Source organism: Petaurus breviceps, unplaced genomic scaffold, assembly GCF_028583685.1.
Source record: "Petaurus breviceps papuanus isolate PSGF00001 unplaced genomic scaffold, PetGlider_PUasm1.0 91133, whole genome shotgun sequence".
Lineage (NCBI taxonomy): Eukaryota > Metazoa > Chordata > Mammalia > Diprotodontia > Petauridae > Petaurus > Petaurus breviceps.
Window position 1 is genome coordinate 87883739 of NW_027187419.1, and position 20496 is coordinate 87904234.

The window sequence follows — 20496 nt, forward strand, 5'->3', positions numbered from 1 at the left end:
GGAATACTTTGTTCCCTCTTTTCACGACCTACTCTTTATAGATTTCGTTTTCATAGTCACTTCACGGTGCTCCATTTTCTTTACAAATTCTCAAATAATTTCTCTTTAGTATATAATTTTTTCTCATCTCTAGTCTTCTTACTCCCCGGTGGTGCCAACATGTTAAGGTTCCAGCATGAACTACAGCAGACCTCAGAGGCTCCAGATCCCAATTAGAGAAACAATGCTCAAGGCAGCAGTAGGCTGCTGAAGAAAATTTGGTTGTGGGGCATGAGTGGACTGCTCTAGGTTCATTCAGGCTTCTCTCACATGGAATAGTGCATAATGTGAAATAATGAGACTGATTTAAGTGTGGAAAACCATTTTGTCACTGTAGAGCCTTAAATGTACCATACTTTGTTTTACTGTCAGACTTCAAATGTTTTTCTACATTCAAATATTTGTACCCTTTCCTGGTTTCTTAAACTCATCATAGATCTCAAAAAGTCATTGAAAAAATGATCCCCTAATCTGGCTTTGCTGAGCAGGGGTAAGCTAGAATAATAATCCTTGGGAATTCAAAGGAGAAATTCTAAGGGGAAAAAATTGTTTAAAAAATTAAGCAATTGACAGAATTAACTCAGCAAGCATAACAGGAAAATCCTGTTGAATGAAGATCCAGGTGACATGGCTGGCAATGCCCCAGAGCAGAACCAATGAAGAGATGAAAGCATGTTTGTTTTTAAGATCTGTTGACTTAGATGAAGTAGGGCATTTAGTCTTTCTCTGATTATAGAGCAAGGCTGGATTTTATTCTCTAGTATGATGTGTTTAGTGGGGTGTTTCTTGTATTTCATTAATTATTCAGAGGCTTACTAATCTCACTCTGAGCTGTGTTACTTGCATCCTTTTCATATTATTGAAATATAGCTCACCTAATCAACATTTTATGAATATTTACTCTTTCTTTCTCCACATCTCCTGTTTCCATGAGTAGATGTATATTGTACATGTATGTAACTTTGTCATTCATCTTTATATATCTTTATTTTGCTCTGTCTTGTGTCTGTCTCTAACAGGCTCATCTCATCTTTGTACTTCCCTCATCTCCTACCCTTTGGGTACTCTAAATGCTCGTTGAAGGTTTCTGAGGTAGTGTAAAACCTATCCAGCTTGGGCTCCAGGTCAATAGTAACGTACATCCATATCTTCATACTAGTCTCTTTCTACTGCACACATATATGAAGTAAAGAAAACACAATGCAATTCACTTGGGCCATTTATTATTCTTCTGATGGTTGGTATTTAGTCAAATAGACCAACTCAAGGTTACTTAGACTCATTTTTAAAGAAATATTTTATTGTTTTTAAAACATATCCTTATGTTGAGGAAGACGAGATTTTTGCAAATGTTAGATTTATATGAGTTCATATATTGTAGACGTTATTTCGTATAAGACCATGTTTTAAGATTGCCTCTTTGCAGTTGCTCAGATAAGTCCTCTCTCAGACCTTCAATGCACTTTGTTCAAACTCTACCTCTTAGATGTCCTTATTATCTTATAAGACTCAGCTCAAGTATCACCTTCTCCATGAAGCCCACCCTGAAATCTCCAGCTGTTAGTGGGCACTTTCTTCTCAAATATTCTATGATAAGGTATAATATCTCCTTTGCCTTCTTTTACTACAGATCCTGAATTGTACTTATAAAATGTAACATCCTCGAGGGCAGGAACTGTGTGGGTGTTTTGTTTTTGTTGTCAATGTCTTGCATATATTAGATGTGAAATAAAAGTTTGTTGAATTTAATTCTTCAATTGCAATGGAATGATCCATGGTATAAACTTATTCAAAACCTTATGGTATTATCATTGGTCACACATAATGTGCTTTGCTCTTTCTAGGTCTCCACCATATCCATTCTGGTTTGCCCCGTTAGAACACATGGGCATTTTCTCCTTCTCTTTGAGTCTTACAGTCTGTGTAAATGATAGTGTAGAGTCTCTTTTCTCTGTAGGCTTATGCTTTACATGGGGACCTAAAGGAAAAAGGTGATAATGTCTCCAAGAAAAATGCACACATTTAAATTGAATGGGTACAATATAAGAGGCACTTTGTTAATATGCAATTTTAGTGAAAAATCTCACATCGAATGTTCAGACATTGTTGCAAATTACATCAATTTAGAAATCAGTTTTGAGTCTAATAATTTAGAAAATGATTATACTGCTATATAAGAAATAGTCATGGATAATTCTAAATTACTCAAGTGTTTGCATTTTTAATGTTCCTGGTCACTTACCAATTAGAATATTAAAAGTTGGTAATATTAGTTAAAACTATTTTCACCCCTTGTTGCTTTTTTAAAGAAAACTTCAGAGGAATCAACTCCATTACTATACTTAAAGGCTTAATATCGTATATAGTATTATGTGTGACCACCCAAGGGACCAACTTCTACAATTTATGAACTCATCTAACTCTTACTTTTAATTAGTCTTTAGAGATATTGCATAGAGTCAATGAATGGCCATTATCATTTTTTGCCAGTTTTTTGTGTGTTCACTTCCATGTTTTCAAAGATAATCTGATGCTTCAGTAACAGGTATATTTGGACATTATAATAACTGGTTCACTTGAAGAAATGAGAAATATGTGCAAATGATTAATGGGCATGGTCAAGATTGTATGAAGAAAAACATGAGAGAATTAATATTAATAACTGTTGTGGAGAGTAGTTATCATGTTCTTCGTCTCTTATTATGTATGTATATGCATGTACCATGTGTATACAGTTACCATTCATAAAGTTTGAAATTTACCATTATCCACACATGTGTACATTAAGACAAAAGAACAATTTGAGCAAATGCTACTCTATTAACAAACACAAAAGTAACTAACTATCCTAAGCTCAAGTCCTATGTAGAGGGCCACAGTTGGCTTTATGCACTGTAATTGTTTACTTACTTGTCTTTGTTTCTGTACTAGATTGTAAACTCCTTGAGGAAAAGGACCATGTCTTTCTAATTTCTGTATCCCTCTTGCACAGTGCTTTCCATATAGTAGGAGCTCAATAAACATTTGTTGAATTGAAGTGAATTTCACTGGGAAAAATAATTCTAGTTTATGTAAAATGGTATGCTTTATCAGGAACTATTATTCTTTATAATATTGGCTGAGCTTGGGCTTTTGTTAGAAAATATGGTTGTATTTTACATAGGATTGTGAAATTCAAGCCAATTATCACTTGCTAACATAATGACTGAAATAATCTAAAAGGACCTCAGTTCAAACAAGCAAATGATTACAGTTGACAGTGGAAGTGTAAATATAGCCCTAATTAAATTACATATCTAATACTTAGTCCCTCCCATAACCCAAGTTTGGTTTTTAGCTATTACATATGTATAGCAAAGTATCTGACCCCACTTCGTTCTCCAAGAACAAAGAAACAAACAAAAACATTTAATTTTTTTCCTACTATAGAAAACAACTTTTTTATGTTTTGCCTTGTAGAAACATTTACTTCACATATACTATTAAACATACTTTTTTAAATTACATCTGTGATTTCAGTGATACAGCAATATTCTAGTGAGAAATTTTCTCTACAAACACAAATAGACACAGTTCAGCATCTTAGAGTTTTAGAATTTCCAGGGACACTGAGAAGTTAAGTGACCCAGAATCACATAACCAGGATATATCAGTGGTGCAAATTAAACCAAGGTCTTCTTAACTGCAAGTTCAGCTCTCTACTCACTCAACCACACTGTCTTTCCATGCTATCTGATATTAACAACTTTTAATACACATCTAATAGCTTTTGAGAGGAATTCTAAGTTTTGAGTCCTCTATAAATTTTGGAGGGCTTTTTTCATTAAAAAGATAATATACTATAAATCCTGACTCAATAAGAAAAGGTAAATTCAACTGATTGTTTAGATTATTGGAGACACTGCAGTGGTACTCGATTTGTTTTTCTGTATTCAGTGGAGGAATGGGGACTGAATCTGTGTCTTCATTGGTTTAGGGAATACATGAAAGGGGAAGCTCCCGTTCTCTGCATATATGGACATTTAATGCTCCTGCTTATTATTGTTAGAGAGTTGCCCAGAGAAATGAAAAAAAGAAATGAAATGTCCAAGGTCATATAGACACTATATGTTAGAAGTAAGATTTGAACCAAAATCTGTAGTCTGTTCTCTATCCACTGTACCCTATAATTTTTCTTTTAAGGCCGAGTTTAATAGATTCTAAACAAGGTAACTGCTTGGCTACAGAGGAAAGCCCAATCTATAAATTGACTGTTAAGTAAATGAGTTATCACCAAGTTTCCCAAAAATGTGTGATAGACTGAGGAGAGAGGTGTCACTCTCCTCCCTCAATGAGATCTGTCCTGCCTTTACTACCCTCAGGATGGAATGATGGGAAAAATCTTGTCTATTTGCATTTAATTATAATCTAGAGCTAGCTAGTATTTTCCAGCATAATCTACTCAAAAAAATGAAGGTGTGAAATGAGGTTCTTAAGAGCTCCAAATATATTATTTTGCCCCCATCCCTTGGTTTATATTACATATTATATATAGTCTGTCTATAATTTATAGGCTTTGAGATTTGTCTGAGGTTCATATAGGTTAAGTGATTTGCCTGATATGGGCACCCAACTAGTAAATGTCAAAATCATTTAAAACCAGGTTTTCCTGAGTCCAAGTCTAGGATTAACAGAATTGCCTACAGCATGCTACTGTAACATGTTTCCATGTATAATACCATATATACATATATCTACATACATACACATATCTACATACATATACATACCCATATATCTATATCTCTTCATATATCTCTGTCCATATGGAGATGTAATGAGACTGAATGAGCCCATAGATACCATCCCAGGGATTAACTCCCCTGAAAACTTCTAGAATATCCTTGAAGTTCCTGAAAGTTTCCAGAAAAGCTCTGGCAGATAGATATAAATATAGATGGTGGCAGAGACACATATGTATCCACCTAATAGGCATATATGGGCAACTAGATGGTACAGTGGATAGAGTGCCAGTTCTGAAACCAGGAAAAACTTCCCAAGTTCAAATCTAGCTTCAGACATTTCCTAGTTATGTGATCCTGGGCAAGTCACTTAACTCTGCTTGAGTTTCCTCATCTATAAAATGAGCTGGAGAAGGAATTGTCAAACCACTCCAGTATCTTTGCCAAGAAAACCCCAAATGAGGTCACAAACAGCTGGACATGACTGAAACGGCTGAACAACAACAAACAAATGCATATGTGTATACATGGATATGGCCTGGTCCTATGATTTCTTCCCAGATGAGGAAGCTCCCTCCTTCAGTATAAGTCAGCACTTTCTCTGCAACTTAGTCTTAGGGAGATGTCTGAAGCGCATAACTTATTGTGAGGCACAGAGCCAATATGTGTCAGAAGTAGGGCTTAAAACCCAGGTCTTCCCATCTCCAAAGCTAATTTTCAATCCACTAGTCTTAATCTTAAAGAACAAGTTTCCAAATGCTCTCCTAGTAATGAGTGAGTGTTTATCAATAATCACTGTCATAAAGTTAATACTTTGTCCACACTTCATAATCCTGGAACAGGGATAACACAAATTAGTGATCTGCAAATAATATCAAATCAAATTAAGATGTGTAAAAATGCATATGCTTAAATGCTGAAACATATTGAGTGATTTGAGAGCTGTTTATTAAACAGCCTGTGTTACAAATATAAAAAATGAAAACATAGTTTACTTAACATAACTATAGATTTTGGCTTTTTAAAAAACATTTTCTATCCAATTGAACATTGCATACATGAATGATTTTGCAATAATTTTCAATCCTCCTCGTGTGTTTGTTGATGTATTAAAGAAGAGTTTTCTTGAGTATTTTTGTATTGATAAAAATTGCTACACAAAGGTGCTCCTTATTTATATGACAAACATTCAATTCAACAAATATTTATTAGATGCTTTCTTTTGTAAGGCACTGTGCTAGGCTTATATATTTATTAATGAAAACTTCATTATCCAAAGTGTCATTACAGAAAAGTATTCATAAATTTAGGTTTAAATACATCTAATGTTCTTGTTCATGAAAACAAGAAGAAATGATGTGAAACTGGTGATTGAAGACATCTGTTCGTGGCAAAATGCATTACATTAAAGTTGGGGTTTTTTTTTAATTGCAGTTGTAATTTTGAGAATGGTAAATTGAATGGCTGCTAATGAACAGTTCACATTCATAACTGCAAGTCTGCAGCTAGAAATGGGAGAATGGAAATTGTTTTTGTATTTCATTTTGACATTTTTGGAAAAGCTCCAGAATCTGCCTTGAAACAAGTGAGAAATTAGAACTTTTTTCCATTATTTGGGAATAACTCATGTCACCCTAAATAAAAGTTGTTTTTAACTTTATTCTTAAAAAAGCTCTATCATTTCACTTTGTTCAGTGAAACTAAAAGAAATATGTAAGCTCTATCAACTTTTGTAAGCCATTTTAATTTTCAGGAATTATATGTCATAAGCACTGACGTAAAAGAATGAACCCTGTCTGATACAGTTAACTATGTCAAAGCCAAAATGATTGTGGTACTTGTTAAAAGTGTTATTCACACTTAGTAGTTTTAGGTTCCATACATAGAGTAAGTGTCTGAATACACAGAGTAAGTATCTTAGTAAACATCTAAAAGATAGTGATGTTTAAGACTAAGAAGAATAGCAAGGAGAAATTCAAAATTGCTATAGGTTTGAGTACTGAGATATAATTTCATGGAGGCAGTACTTACTATGACCATAAGAAATGAGGCAGACTACATTAAACAAATAGTAAACAAAATAAATGAAAAGAAAAAAAAGGAGTACATTTCTCATATATAAGGACTATGAATATAGGGGTAAAGAGATACCACACAATGAACTTCATACTTTTATGCTCTCATGTCTTCAATAGTAAGGGTAGGGCCTGAGTCATACTCACCTTGTGATGAAAGGTGTGAGTGTAATTTGAAAGGGAAAATACCAACATGGAAACATAAAGCCAACTTTAAGAAATTAGCTTTTCCATCACAACAGGTTCCTAGTCACTTTATGATTACAAAGAATTTTTTGTGAATCTTTTCTGGTCACCAAAAACCTGACATGAGCCTACCTTTTGCTTCATATCCAGCTTGAATAAAGGAGCACCTAGTATTATGCCTTACTAAGGTTAGTAGAATGCCAGTGCAATTCAAGAGTTTTTTGATCCCTATGTTTTCACTGAGCTTTTTCCTGGGCTAGCAACATATTTGACTTATGGTGAAATTGAGTAATCAGCCCTGTAGTTCCTGGTATTATACAAGATACAGGTAGTTTTCCATGGAGCTCTCTTCTAAATAGAGTTCCATAAAAGTCAAAGTCAAATAATCCTTGTTCTTCAAGGACATCATGGGTTTCATAAGAGTAAGAAATGCTCTATGATGTTTTCAAAATAAATTTTCACTCTTTATTCCTTAAATTTTATCAATCCTATCTTTTTTATCACCTGAACTTAATATTTCTTTCTTATTTTGGAAACTAAAATGGCTAGATTTTTTAATATTTGTTTTTAGGAACTGTCCTATGGGATATGCTCTAATTTGAGGTCAACGCAGATATTTTAAAATTTAATTTGGAAGTATGATATCAATTTTTTTCAAGTTACTTTGACTCAGATTTTCACTTTGAGAAGTGGTTTCTGTTATCTCATCTGAGTTCTCCCATTTCTGTATGCAACTTTTTGTCTGAGAATGTGCCTGTTGATATAGCTATATCTATAATGACCCTTCATGCTCACATATTTCATAATTCAGTAGGAAACACATAGTAGTATAGTTATCTGCAATTCGCACTTCTCTTAATAGTTCTAAAATCACGTAAGTAGTAATTGCTTGTATTTTGTAATGATAATCTTTTTCTTTTTAGCAGCTCAGGTTGTTTCTCCTCAGTCTACTCCAGCCAGTGTTGAAAATAAAAATGATGTGAGCAGAGAAAACAGCACCGTTGATTTTAGTAAGGTAAATAAATTGTTGATTTTGATTTTACATTTATTTGGCATATTTGTAAACCCATTGATTTTCTTCTAAAAGTTACCAAACTGTATTTCCAATAAATTTTTGTATTAATATAAATATTATTTTTGTATGAGTAGTATTTCATTTCTCAGCCAAAATCTGATGTTTAGTGGCAGATAATAGTAACATTTTATTCAAGATATAAGATTTTGCTAAGTCCAAAAAAGAAGCACTTAATTATGCAAATTTTATGTATCAGGTTGCAGCCATTTAGCAAATGTGTCTTTTTCAATTAAAAGAATGAGTTTTTTTAACCTAAGACAGTTTTAAGATTAGAACCCTTCCCCATAGGGTAGTTCCACCTTCCATAAAAATATATTTATATGTTTGTACTTATGTACTCATGTGTATATGTACACACACATACTAATACTGTATATGTGTATGCCTATATGTTGCATAGTAGATGGGTAATTCTGTCTTCAAGCCTTGCTTCTGCCACATAATGACTGTGTGGTCAAGCAACTTAATTTCTCAGTGCCCCCAAGTAACTAAGACTTGAAATGGAAGAAGAGTTGGTCATCTATACTGACAAAGGGTCATGGGTACAAAACACATGGGTACAAAGACATGGGTCCAAATAGTTGAAACAATAGTTACCTAGGCTAATGTGTAATAAAACATGCTATCAGAGTGGGACTGGAAGCCATGATTCCAGAGGATCAAAGAGGAAAAATGTTATTCATCTCCTGGCAGAGAGATGATGGGCTTAATATGTACTACTTTCCTGTACCAATGAAATTAGAGACTTGAGCAAAATACCAAAATATATCTACCCACATATACATGTGAATATGTGCATATGCATATATGCACATATATTTGCATGCCTCTTCTTAGAGTGTCTTTTAAGTATTTTTTGCTTATACATTTGTTTAAAAAAAAAGAAAGAAAGAAGAAAATCCAAATGAATGCATTATTGCTCACACAGATGCATACTCTAGGATGTTAGGCATGGCTTGCTATCTGATCACATAACATATTGGAATATATTTTAAATGAAATCACCAAAAATAAAAGTGGCTTACATAATCAAAGCACAGATTTGGTTGAAGACACACATTCAGTCCTATACTGAAATGATCTGTATTAGGTAGATGATGTTGTTAAAGAGAAGTGAGTACATGAACCATTTTTCCTGTAGCCCAGCTTATATGCTGGTCTCTGGCTGATCAATGACCATGAAGAAAAGGTAGTTTCAACCATGGATGATAAATGGAAAAAAATGACAATACCCTTGATTATCTTAGGGAAAGAATTTACAAAGACAAGGGTCCAAATAGTTGAAACAACAATTACCTAGGCTACTATGTAATAAAAAAATACTATCAGAGTGGGATTGGAAGTCATGATTCCAGAGGACCAAAGAGGAAAAATGTTACTCATCTCCTGGCAGAGAGATGATGGACTTAATATGTAGAATGTGACCCTCATTTTTGGACATGGCTGATATGAGAATTTGTTTAGTTTAGTTTGACCATGTGTTTTTTGTTACAAGAGTTTTATTGGGGAAGGGGAGATGGGAGAGAGAGAAAATAAATGCTGATTAACTGAAAAAAAATTTAATTTGAAAAAGAAATGGGGAAAGGATAGGGAAAAGGGATGAGCTCAAGGAACTCATTTGACTCAAACTTCTACCAAGACTAATCTTGAGTTGCTTTATGGAATCTGGAATCTGTCTGCCAACCAGCCTAACTGATTCAGTTCTAGTTCCAAGCATGTATGTTCCCTCTGTTGCCTGGCTGACTATCCGCAGCAGCATTTCACACCAGCTGAAGTCTGTTAATTGTGTGTGCAGGGACTGGGAGGCCAGCAAAAAGGGCATAATAGTCCATGTGGGATGAAACAAAAGCTTGAAAAAGGACCTCCACATCAGCAAGAGAGAGAGGTGAGGGTGTACTCTGGATCCATTTCTATAGTAGTTAAAAGCATATTTCACCATATGGAGACACATGGTTCTAAAGTTAGGCCAGTATAAATTTATTCCATCCATCAACTTTTTTTTTAAGCTGTTTTTTAAGGCATTTTGCATCTTCATTCATTTGACAGCTGGAATAGAATTACTGTCTCAAATAGGCATACACAGAATTCAAATGACATTTCTGGTACCTGAAACAATAGTATATGAGGATAGTGACACAAGTAACTGCTTTACTTTTATACAGACTTTCACAGTGTAACAAGGTCACATTGATTATTTTTTTTCCAAAAGTAGTACAGAATACAATAAACCAAATTGCCCTGCTTTCCCAATAAATCACTTTAATTTTTTTTTAATTTTGTAACCCTGTGCCCCTGTCTTCATGCATCTTTAAAAAAAAAACTATTGTATCATGTTCTTAAAAAAAAAAACAAAACCTTTCACACTGAAAAAAGTTATGTATAGCAAATTAGAAAGACTTGTTTCACCTTCGTGATCCTATGTGTTATTATGAAGTTGTAGTTAGATAAATATAAAAAGCAGACCTACTTTCCATTAACCTTTTCCATATATATGTGTATATAATATTGATATTTTTTAGAAAATCCACTATTTCACTGGCCTTTCCAATTTTCTTAAAGGTATAATTTAAATGGTTAAAGCAAAAGTTAAATTATTAAATTTTTAAAATATTCTATATACATGTCAACCAAGTTGCAGGTTTAAGCTTCTTGCTTTTCTGCCCTACTGAAAATAGATTTTATATTAAACTCCTATGAGGGTCTAATTATTTACAATTTCATGAGGAAGAAACCTCAAAAATATTAGAAATAGTTTTTGCTTTTTAACCAGGGGGAATAAAGGAAGACCAGAGCAACAGTTCTCCCTTACCTCAAAAATGTCTAGCACCCATCTACTATGGAATTTTTTTCTAGTTTCTTTGATTCTTAATAAAAAATTCAGTCTTGTTTAGATGATTAAAAAGTTCTGGGGGGTGACTAGGTGGAGCCATGAATAGAGCACTGGCCCTGGAGTCAGAAGGACCTGTGTTCAAATCCGGATTCAGACACTTAACTCTTACTAGCCATGTGACCTTGGGCAAGTGCTTAACCCCAACTGCCCTCCAAAAAGCAAAAAAAAAAAAAAAAGTTCTGGGTATTTCTCAATCATATTATGTACTTACTTGGAAATTTTTAATATTTTGACTCATGTATTAGTACAAAATTTCTATATACAACTCATATTTGTAGCTCCAAAGCTCATGAGAACCATAATTTCTCTTTCAAACCTTATTAAGACAAAATGGATTCCAAATGTTCTCACATTACCTTCCCTGTTATTTATCTACATGATTTTTAGCATTGCAATTGAGAACAGCATCATATGTGTAATTTTACAAGATGGCAGGAAACAGAATTTTATCTGTTCATATAAATATGGTCATTTAAAATGCATGTTAAAAATATTGAATTTTCCTTTTTATTCCAAACCAACACTTAGTGAATAAATAAGTTTCCACATTTATCAAACACTGTTAGTTTCTTTCCTTTGTAATAAGCCCCAGTGGCCCTAACTAGCTGATTTCTACATGTGCACAGGATCTCATCAGTCTACCTTAAAGTATTTAATTTGCTTAAAAATGATTTTAAAATTGCCTAGTTTTTTAGTATTGTTATTTATAATATAGTTATATATAATATATATTTATATTATATTATATACATATAATATAATAATAATATAGTTATTTAGTATGGAAAAGACTGCAAGTATTACCTAGTCTATCATCCTCATTTTACAGGGGAGGAAACTGAGGGTCAAAGAGTGAAGTGGCTTATTAAGAGCTATACAGCAAATTAGTGGCAGGGACAAGACCAGAACCAGGACCTCCTGATTCTCTGGTCAGGGGTCCTTTCCAGTATAATGGGAAGTATTTTTGCAAAAAGTTTTTTAATCCATTTCCCTCTTCCCTTCTCCCTCTGCAATGAACATTAAGGATTTAAAACTTTTCTCCCAAGTATGCTCCCAAACATTTTTTCTAGCATACCACAGCACACAGAGTGTGTTCTCAAAAGAATGAGGTCAAGTATACCAGGTGGTATTCCTATACTCCTACGTCTCTCTTTTATTCTCTCCATTAACCCATTTCCATGATCAGTATCCAAAATGACACAGTCTTGGCCCAGAAGAAATCTTTCCGAAACTAAAGGGACATTCTTATCATTTCTGGTTCCAAACTGTGGCAGAGTGTCTGGAGCAAAGTCTCATTCTCTTTTATCTAGATACAGGACCAATGAGAGAGAATACAAATCTTGACTGAAAGGGGGCCCAAAGAAATTAAGCCTGACTTTGTCAAGGACATATCCAGATCAGATGCTAACATTTAATTAGGAGTTTTCAGGGCTATGCCTGTGTTTCTACCCATTCTAGAATAACTGCCAAGATAGGACTCAACACCAAATTCCCAAGATTATTTAGGCTTTAGCCATGACAATAGGCAGTCACAGAACTAATTTAAGACACTTTCTTTGACCAAATTCAGTTCAAAACAGAATATCATATGCTCTCCCAGGAAGCATGGACATGATTGATTATTTTTATGACCTAAAAAGCACCTTTAGAAATGGAGAAGGAAATGATGGACATATGCATTTTAAAAAATGTACCTCAAAGAATCAAAATAGAAACCAGTACATTAGACAATTTAGTTCAATTCAACTCAATAAAGATCTATTTAGGGTCCCCTGGAGACACAAAGATAAGAGAAAGCAACAACAATGGAACTGGAACAATCCCTGCCTTCGAGGAGAATATGTTCTCCTGAGGGAATATAACATCAAAACACAAAAATATAATTTATTTTGAAAAAGGGGAAAGTATTACAAAGTAGGGGTACAAAGAAGTGCTTCCCCAAGAATATTGTATCAGAATTGAGTTTTTAAGGAACTAAATATTATGTGTAAATAATAATCTCACATTTATATAAGCACTTTAGAGATTACAAAGTGCTTTGAAGCACTTTCCTTCCCTACCTGTCCTATTATTTGAAGTATTATTAAGTATTATTTGAAGAAACTTGGGTTCAGGTAAGGGAGTAACTTATGCATAGTCACCCAGTTAGTATATAAACTGGAATATGACCCCAGATCTCCTGACTCCATGCTCAGTGCATGTTCTATTACTTCCTGCTGACTGTCCCCTTATGCTTTATACCTATGACATTTGGCTAAGTGGTCTTTATAGACAAGGCAACAGTACTGCCTCTAAATCTAAGGATAAGAAAAGCATCAGACAAACTCACAGCCAGAGAATCTGGGGCTCCATTTTCATCAAAAATTGATTACAATTGTGTTTTGAATAGTCTACGCCATTATAGTCTTTTTCCCCAGAGATCTCCATTTTCATCAAAATATAAAAAAAAAAAATCAGTCCTCTGGAATTTTAATCCCTGAGGAACCATTCTAGGGAGACACACAAAATAAAACAATGGTGAATAAAGGAATAAAAACAAGGCTATTCTTCATTCCTAAATTTTAACAAGTCCTTAACTTTGCTCAGTTCTGCTACTAATTGCCCTAGAAAACTGTGACAAAATCTGTCCTTGATTTTTTTTTCTGTTGCTGTTGACCTTTTCTGTATCACTAGCACCATAGGAAATTGTGATGAGGTCTTTTATACACTATTTTTCTGTAGAGATCTGGCTGAGTGGAGATGCTTTGCATTTCTCTTTTCATTGTATATACTCTCCATGTCTTTGAGTTTTGGGGAAGGGGAGGAATAATAACTCCCTTTCTAAGACTGTTTACTGAAATTGTTGATGCAAAGATCCAAACCAATGGAGTTTTCTGTTTATCATTACAAAATTTAACAATCTACAAATGATATGATGTGATTTCCTCACCAGAGAGGAGACAGGGGAGAGAGAATAAACACTGAAGCAAAATGGGGGAAAAAATGTTAAATTTAGTGGATATGTGTGTGTCCTTAAACCACTAATAAAGTAACTGTTTTACACACTTATAAATAATTTATTTACTTTAATATTTGATTAAATCTATTATCTAATTATGTGGGTTTTACTAGCAGTGAAAATCACAATCTGTCCATACCCCACTATCTTGTATAATTACTTTGTAAATCCTTAAGAGGTTATGCCCAAAGTGCTGAAGGCCTTCCTCTTGTCCTTTTAATATTTCAGGGATACCAAAATGGTGCTCAGTTTATACATTTCTTGTACTTCTCAATTCATGACTGACTCCCCTCCTTTTATGTATTTTAATCCACTTGTATACAGTGACCCATGGAAACAGCTACCTCTGCAATGTTCACACTATAAAACTTGCCCAATAAAGCTAGATCCTCTTGTTGTAGTTCATTCTTTTGTCAGTTGTGTCTAACTCTTCATGACCCCATTTGGGATTTTCTTGGCAAAGATGCTAAATTGGTTGGCTATTTCCTTCTCCAGCTCATTTTCCAGATGAGGAAACTGAGGGAAACAGGGTTAAGTGAATTGTCCAGAGTCACCCAAATAGTAAGTGTCTGAGGCCAAATTTGAACTCAGGAGGATGAATCTTGTTCTATTAGTGTGAATAATAAATACCCTGAAATGGTCCCATTATTTGAATATGCACTGTGTATTTCCACTGAGCTGGAACCAATAACCATATTTAACATAATTATAACTTTGAATAGTGCAAATTTGAATACATGCCATCATTTCAGGGTGATTCTTTATTCACACTGTTTGTAATCTAGCTTTAATTTTAGTGTTTATCTTGCAGAGTAATCTTTAATTGAAATAAATTATCTATCTCCTCTGTTCAAGTCCTTGGTATCCTTTCTTTATTACTTAGTCCTGCAAGTGAAATACCAGAAAACGACAGTATTTTTTTTAATTTACCTGCACTGGATACATTTATCCTCTCAGACCATGAGGTAATTCATTCCTGCTAGTCTGCGTGCATCTTTTAGCTTTGTTTTTCAGATGTCGCTACCTGGCCTTATAATTTTCAATGGAGAGAGAACCTCTACACTTGAGGAAGATTTGCCAAAAGAAATAACTTGACAAATTCTGAATTCCTCAGATAAAACAATCTTTTGAAATAGAAGCCAGAGCTTTTCATTTTAGTTACCTTACTTGAGATTCTTTTCCTAGTTCTATCTATAATATACAATTCTTGAACGTATTTAATATTTCTTAATTCAGTGTGCTTATAAATAATGAGCAGATAGACCTAGAGGATCCATGGAGATTTCTCCATGGACCTGAAGAAGTCCTATGGAAGATCTTCTATTACCTCCTGTCAGCTTCTTTTTCTTTTTGGAGATTTTTATGAATTGTTTTCTGAGAAGCCTTAAGGAGTCTCCCTTTAATCTGATACCTCTTTCAAATATGAGCTTCTTACTAGTCACCTGACAGCCATATTCTGATGGCAGATTCTTCTATGAAATGATGCTTTGAATGTTGTTGAATTGATAACATTAAAAGATGTGTGTAAGGGGTGGCCAGGTAGCACAGCGAGTAAGAGCACCAGGCTCCAGTGTCGGGATGACCTGGGGATTGAATCCGGGCTCAGACACTTAGCACCCACCCAGAAACACCTGGCTGTGTAACCTTGAGCAAGTTACTTAACCCCGATTGCTTTAAAAAAAAAAAAAGTGTGTAAAGGCCTCACTTGTGTTTCTGCATAAATAGAAACTAATTTACATAACCATTTAGTTCTCTGTTAGATAACTGGAATACTTTTCTGTTATGTAAATTAAGGTAGTTATTTTTTAATTTGAATATTTAACATTATGATTTTTATCTTTTAGAAACCCAAACAAATGCTAGATAGAATTTTTGTAGATGGAAATTAAGATTTCCACTGAAATTATGTTGGCAACCAATTGTACAGTTATTTTAAATTATTAGGATTTGCCACTTGACAATTTTGTTCCAGCAATATTAGCACTATGTGCTTTTTTCATTGTATCAAGGGAAATGTAGCTTAGTTATAATTTTCTCCTCAGAAAGATTTCTGAAATATACACTTGTTCCAGACAATTATTGAAAATATGTGCAAAATATTTCTATCTCATCCAAATGATCTTTCTGGTCATATTGATAATTCAAGTTATTATACTTTAAATAACTGGATTTTTTTTGTACTTGCAATTATGAGTTCGCCTTTTCTAAACATCTGTTTTTATTATTGTTACAATTATTCTTTTGAGGATCTATGCTATTCCAGTCTTTCCTTTTTTCAATATTTTTTTCTTCTTGAAATTTTCAACTTCCCTTTAAAATAAATTTGAGTTCTCTATAGTAGTCTTTATTTCCAAGATAGATAGTATGGTTGTTTTTCAAACTTTTAATTAAATGTAGATTCTACACATTGAATTTTACAAAATTAACAGTACAGCCCTATGGGCATCCTTGGCCAACCCTCAATATTTACCTAGAAATTAAGCATAAAAACACCTTTTCTGCTTACAGAAAACAGCTAATTTAGTCCAACTCTTCTGAAGACAAGTGCTTTACAAGGCGCTAGGCCTAAAACTTTAAGAATATTCCACTTTAGACTTGAAAAGATTACTCCCAAAGGATCATTCTCACAAAAGGTCTTTATAGCCTGAAAAATCTGCACTGACCTCACCTGTGTTCATTAATGCTCTTCCTTTTCTTTCCCTCTTCTAGTTATTTCCCCTCTCCTTCGTACCCTTTAGTTTATTAAGCTGAGAGATTATATTCTACAAAGCATATACCCATAGTTTCCCCTAGAAGCACAGATATTCATGAAAATCTAGCCAAAAGGGACCAGAAAGAAAGATAAAGTGGATTTAATTAAATTGATTTTAGCCTCATTCTCAGGATCCACATCAGAACCTGAGCACGTGAGTCAGTACTTCATATAGATACTTATCATATCTCCCTCTTATCAAGCATTTCTTTTGTTAATTGTTTATTGCAGTCTGTGGCCATTCATTTCACTCATGGATGCTCATGTCAGTATTTAGGGGCTTTTAGGGGTTTCTAACCCTCTAAATTTGAATACTTTTATTTGTTTTTTTTTTTCTCTTATGCCACTTTTAAGCCTTCCACTTAGGAAATATGCCTTGCACATGGTAGGTCCTCAATAAATGTTTAAAGAATTAATGAATAAAGAGAAGTTGTCTCAGTCCATTATAGTCAACTATAATGGCACAGGAAAAAATAATACCTCCCCAGAGCCTTTGTACTACTTAGCTTTTTCAACTTTTGCTTCTCAAATGTAAAGAAGGAAAATATATACTGCCATCCATAGTTTTGTTTGTAATTGGCATATGTTAGATGAAAACATTTTCCAAAAAACACACAATATGTTCTGAATTACATTATATTTTGGTGTTAATGACCACAAAAAAGTGAGAGAGTAAGAGCATATTTAAATCCCGATCCATGGACCAGATAAGTTATTGTCAGAAAATGTAAGGAAAGACTCTTACTTAATTAAACATGCCAACAAGTTCAGAAATGGCAAAGTAATTGAAGATGAAAAGGAAGTTCCACTTCTTTTATAATTAATAGAAAATCTAGAGGATTCAAAGCTAAGGGCCCCATTTTATAGTAATAACTGTGTTTGCTTTTTTTAAAGCATCTTATCATAAAAAGGAAAAAGGTTTTTTAGCAGTAGGTAATTCATTTAAGAAACATTTGTTGAAGGCCTGAAATGTTCAAGGAACATTGTGCTATATAGCATACGTGACTTACCATATATATTCCTTTTTTTGAATTAATTTTATTTTAAATTTTGATACTATCAGGTTGATCTACATTTCATGAAAAAGATTCCTCCTGGGGCAGAAGCTTCAAACATCTTAGTGGGTGAACTAGAATTCTTGGACCGAACTATAGTTGCATTTGTTAGATTGTCCCCAGCGGTATTACTCACAGGACTGGCTGAGGTGCCGATTCCGACCAGGTAAAATTTCCCAAAAAGTTATTACTATTTTCTTCATCTGTTTGTTGAGAGAAATAACTAGTTATAATAGAACTTCATCTTACTGGTGTTCTTTTGAAAACCAGTGGATAAGTTCATTTTTTAAAAAAATGAATATTGTTTTGTTTCCCCCTTTTGGTCTAAGAATAAGAAAAGCAAGATGTTTGGATATCTCAATGGTTCTCTCACATGCAACATTCCCTTGAGTCTCTTGAATATCCTGGCAAATTACATTCTTTCATTCCCATGAACCCTCCTTCCATGAACTGCCACATATATAACACCAGCCCATTTAGGTACACACCTCAACGGCTGAATCTTTAGGTACCCTGGCTCACACTACAGCAAACTCCAGAAATCCTTTGTTTGCTCCTGTGTAAGGAATATTTATATTTCATTTAATAGATCAAATCATATAACAAAGAGACATCTCTTTGTGTGAACTTATCCAGGATCCAATTTTCCATGACTTGTGAAGATGGGTCTACCATGGTTAGAACTCTAATATATATGAAACGGTGCACAAGCCATTAAAAATAGCCCTTAGGAAATGACATGAACCACTTCATTCATTCCCAGGCACAAATTAAGTGGAAATGAAGAGATCAAAGCTATATCTATACAAATCAACATAATTACTCTAGAAGAAGGAGTTTTGCTTCAGTTTCATCAGTTGACATTGTGCAATTGGTGTGCAGTTGGGAACTTTGAGTGCCATGGACTGAAATTTGAAAATTAAAAAGTTTTCTTCATTGCAAACATTTATGACTTAGGAAAGAAAAATCTGTATTTAAGCATTATTCCAACTCTGTGCCTGGTACAACCTTACTCACTTCTGTCCACTTTATCTCCAAATTCTAATGATATGTATATATATATATATATATATATATATATACATATATATATATATCATTAGAATTATATGTGTGTATATATATATATATATCCTCTCTACTCAGAGTCATAGTTAAAATGTCCAGAATCCCATTGTCTCAGAATGAGTAGTAATCAAATACACTCTGATGATGTGTTAGCACACTTATATGTGACCTCTCCAGATAATAAAAAGCTGTAATCTTGTGATTTAAGACACTGTGTCAGGAAAATACAGAAGACCTTTCAGGTCAAAGGGCTGCTTTTTGGGCATGCTTCAAGGTATACCCTATTGGCAACAGCATCCTCTAACTAGGAGCTTAGATCATTCTTCAAAGACCAGAGAGAGAGAAGAGAAAATTCTCTAAAATGTGGAGTGGAATTGAATGGGCTTAATTTTTGCCTTGGCTCATTTCTCTGCTGGTATCACAGGGAAGGGCTCTCTGGTTTATCTTGCAATTTCAAGCAGATACTTGTATTGATACTATTTAAAAGCCAATGGTGAAAATAAAGGTCTGATTCATTCCTTATGTGTATGGGAGGGGCAGGTTGACCAAATCACACTGCAACTTGAAATGTTTCATTAGGTCTAGTATTCATATATAGACACTACTTGCATAACTTGTTCGGAGATTTGAAGGTACTGTTATTAGCTAGGATTCAGATTCAAGACCTCAAATTTCCCTGGCATGGGTTAGATTGCATGATATTAGAATGAGAGTAGTTTATTTAATTGGGCCCATAAAAACAATTCAGTCTTCCATTTGGTTTAGTATATAACTTGGTGGCTTAGAAAAATCTGATGAACTCTGTGTTAATACCACTTGTTGAAATGATAGGGATTGACTCAATGTCAGAAGGAAATAACATTTAAAAAGAGAAAAAAATTAAAGTCATGATATACACCAGGGTACATTTATAACCTCACTCTGAAAAACATCTTAGGTTTAAGTAACCTTACTTCAAACACACAGGGAAAATGTATTGAAAACAATGGGAAAAAAATAGAATCCCTATAGGTTTGCATATTAAAAAGAGAGGAAAAAAAGACTGTACTATTTAGTTAGGCAAGGTGGAAAATAATAGCAAATTTGTTAGAGGTGTAGAGATAATGAATGGTACAAAGAAAGCTATTCAGGGTTCCTAATTATCTTTTTCTTGGTAGGGCAAAAGGCTGGACTTTGAAAATAAGGCAACACACATTAAAAATGTCAAGAAATAGTTTTTAGAACTATATAAATAATTTGTGGAATGAAGAACTGAGAAATATCATAAAGTGCATAGGTTAGTAAGTTTCTCAAAAGAATTCTATGGATAAAGTACCCATACACAAATTACTACATAAAATTATCCCAATTTTTTTTAACCCATAATAACTATTTCTATACTCCAGTTGACTTAGAATTGAATGAAAGGAGCCCTGGCACTAAAACCAAAGGTCCTGGATTCCAATCCATCCCCTCACATTGACCTGTGACTTTGGACAAAACAAGATGCACAATCTCCCTCAGTCTGTTTCCTCATATGTAAAGGAGGAAGTTTGGACACGATAACCTCTAGGGTTACTTCTAGCTTGTGTCACCTACAGTTTCAGACTCTGTAATAGATATCATGTAATACATATGTATATAATTGTATACAATAA

General features: G+C 33.9%; 1 protein-coding gene across 8 annotated transcripts in view; it reads left to right on the top strand.

Annotated features, from left to right (window-relative positions):
* SLC4A10 (solute carrier family 4 member 10) overlaps positions 1 to 20496 on the top strand; it is a 399681-nt gene that overhangs the window by 276247 nt on the left and 102938 nt on the right. For 3 of the 8 annotated variants that reach the window (XM_069080754.1, XM_069080757.1, XM_069080752.1), the window contains exons 7-9: positions 7945 to 8036; positions 9892 to 9981; positions 17800 to 17957. In XM_069080754.1, the coding sequence (XP_068936855.1) occupies positions 7945 to 8036; positions 9892 to 9981; positions 17800 to 17957 (340 nt within the window). The remainder of the gene's footprint in view (positions 1 to 7944; positions 8037 to 9891; positions 9982 to 17799; positions 17958 to 20496) is intronic. The other 5 variants (XM_069080758.1, XM_069080753.1, XM_069080759.1 and 2 more) reach the window with 3 other exon arrangements.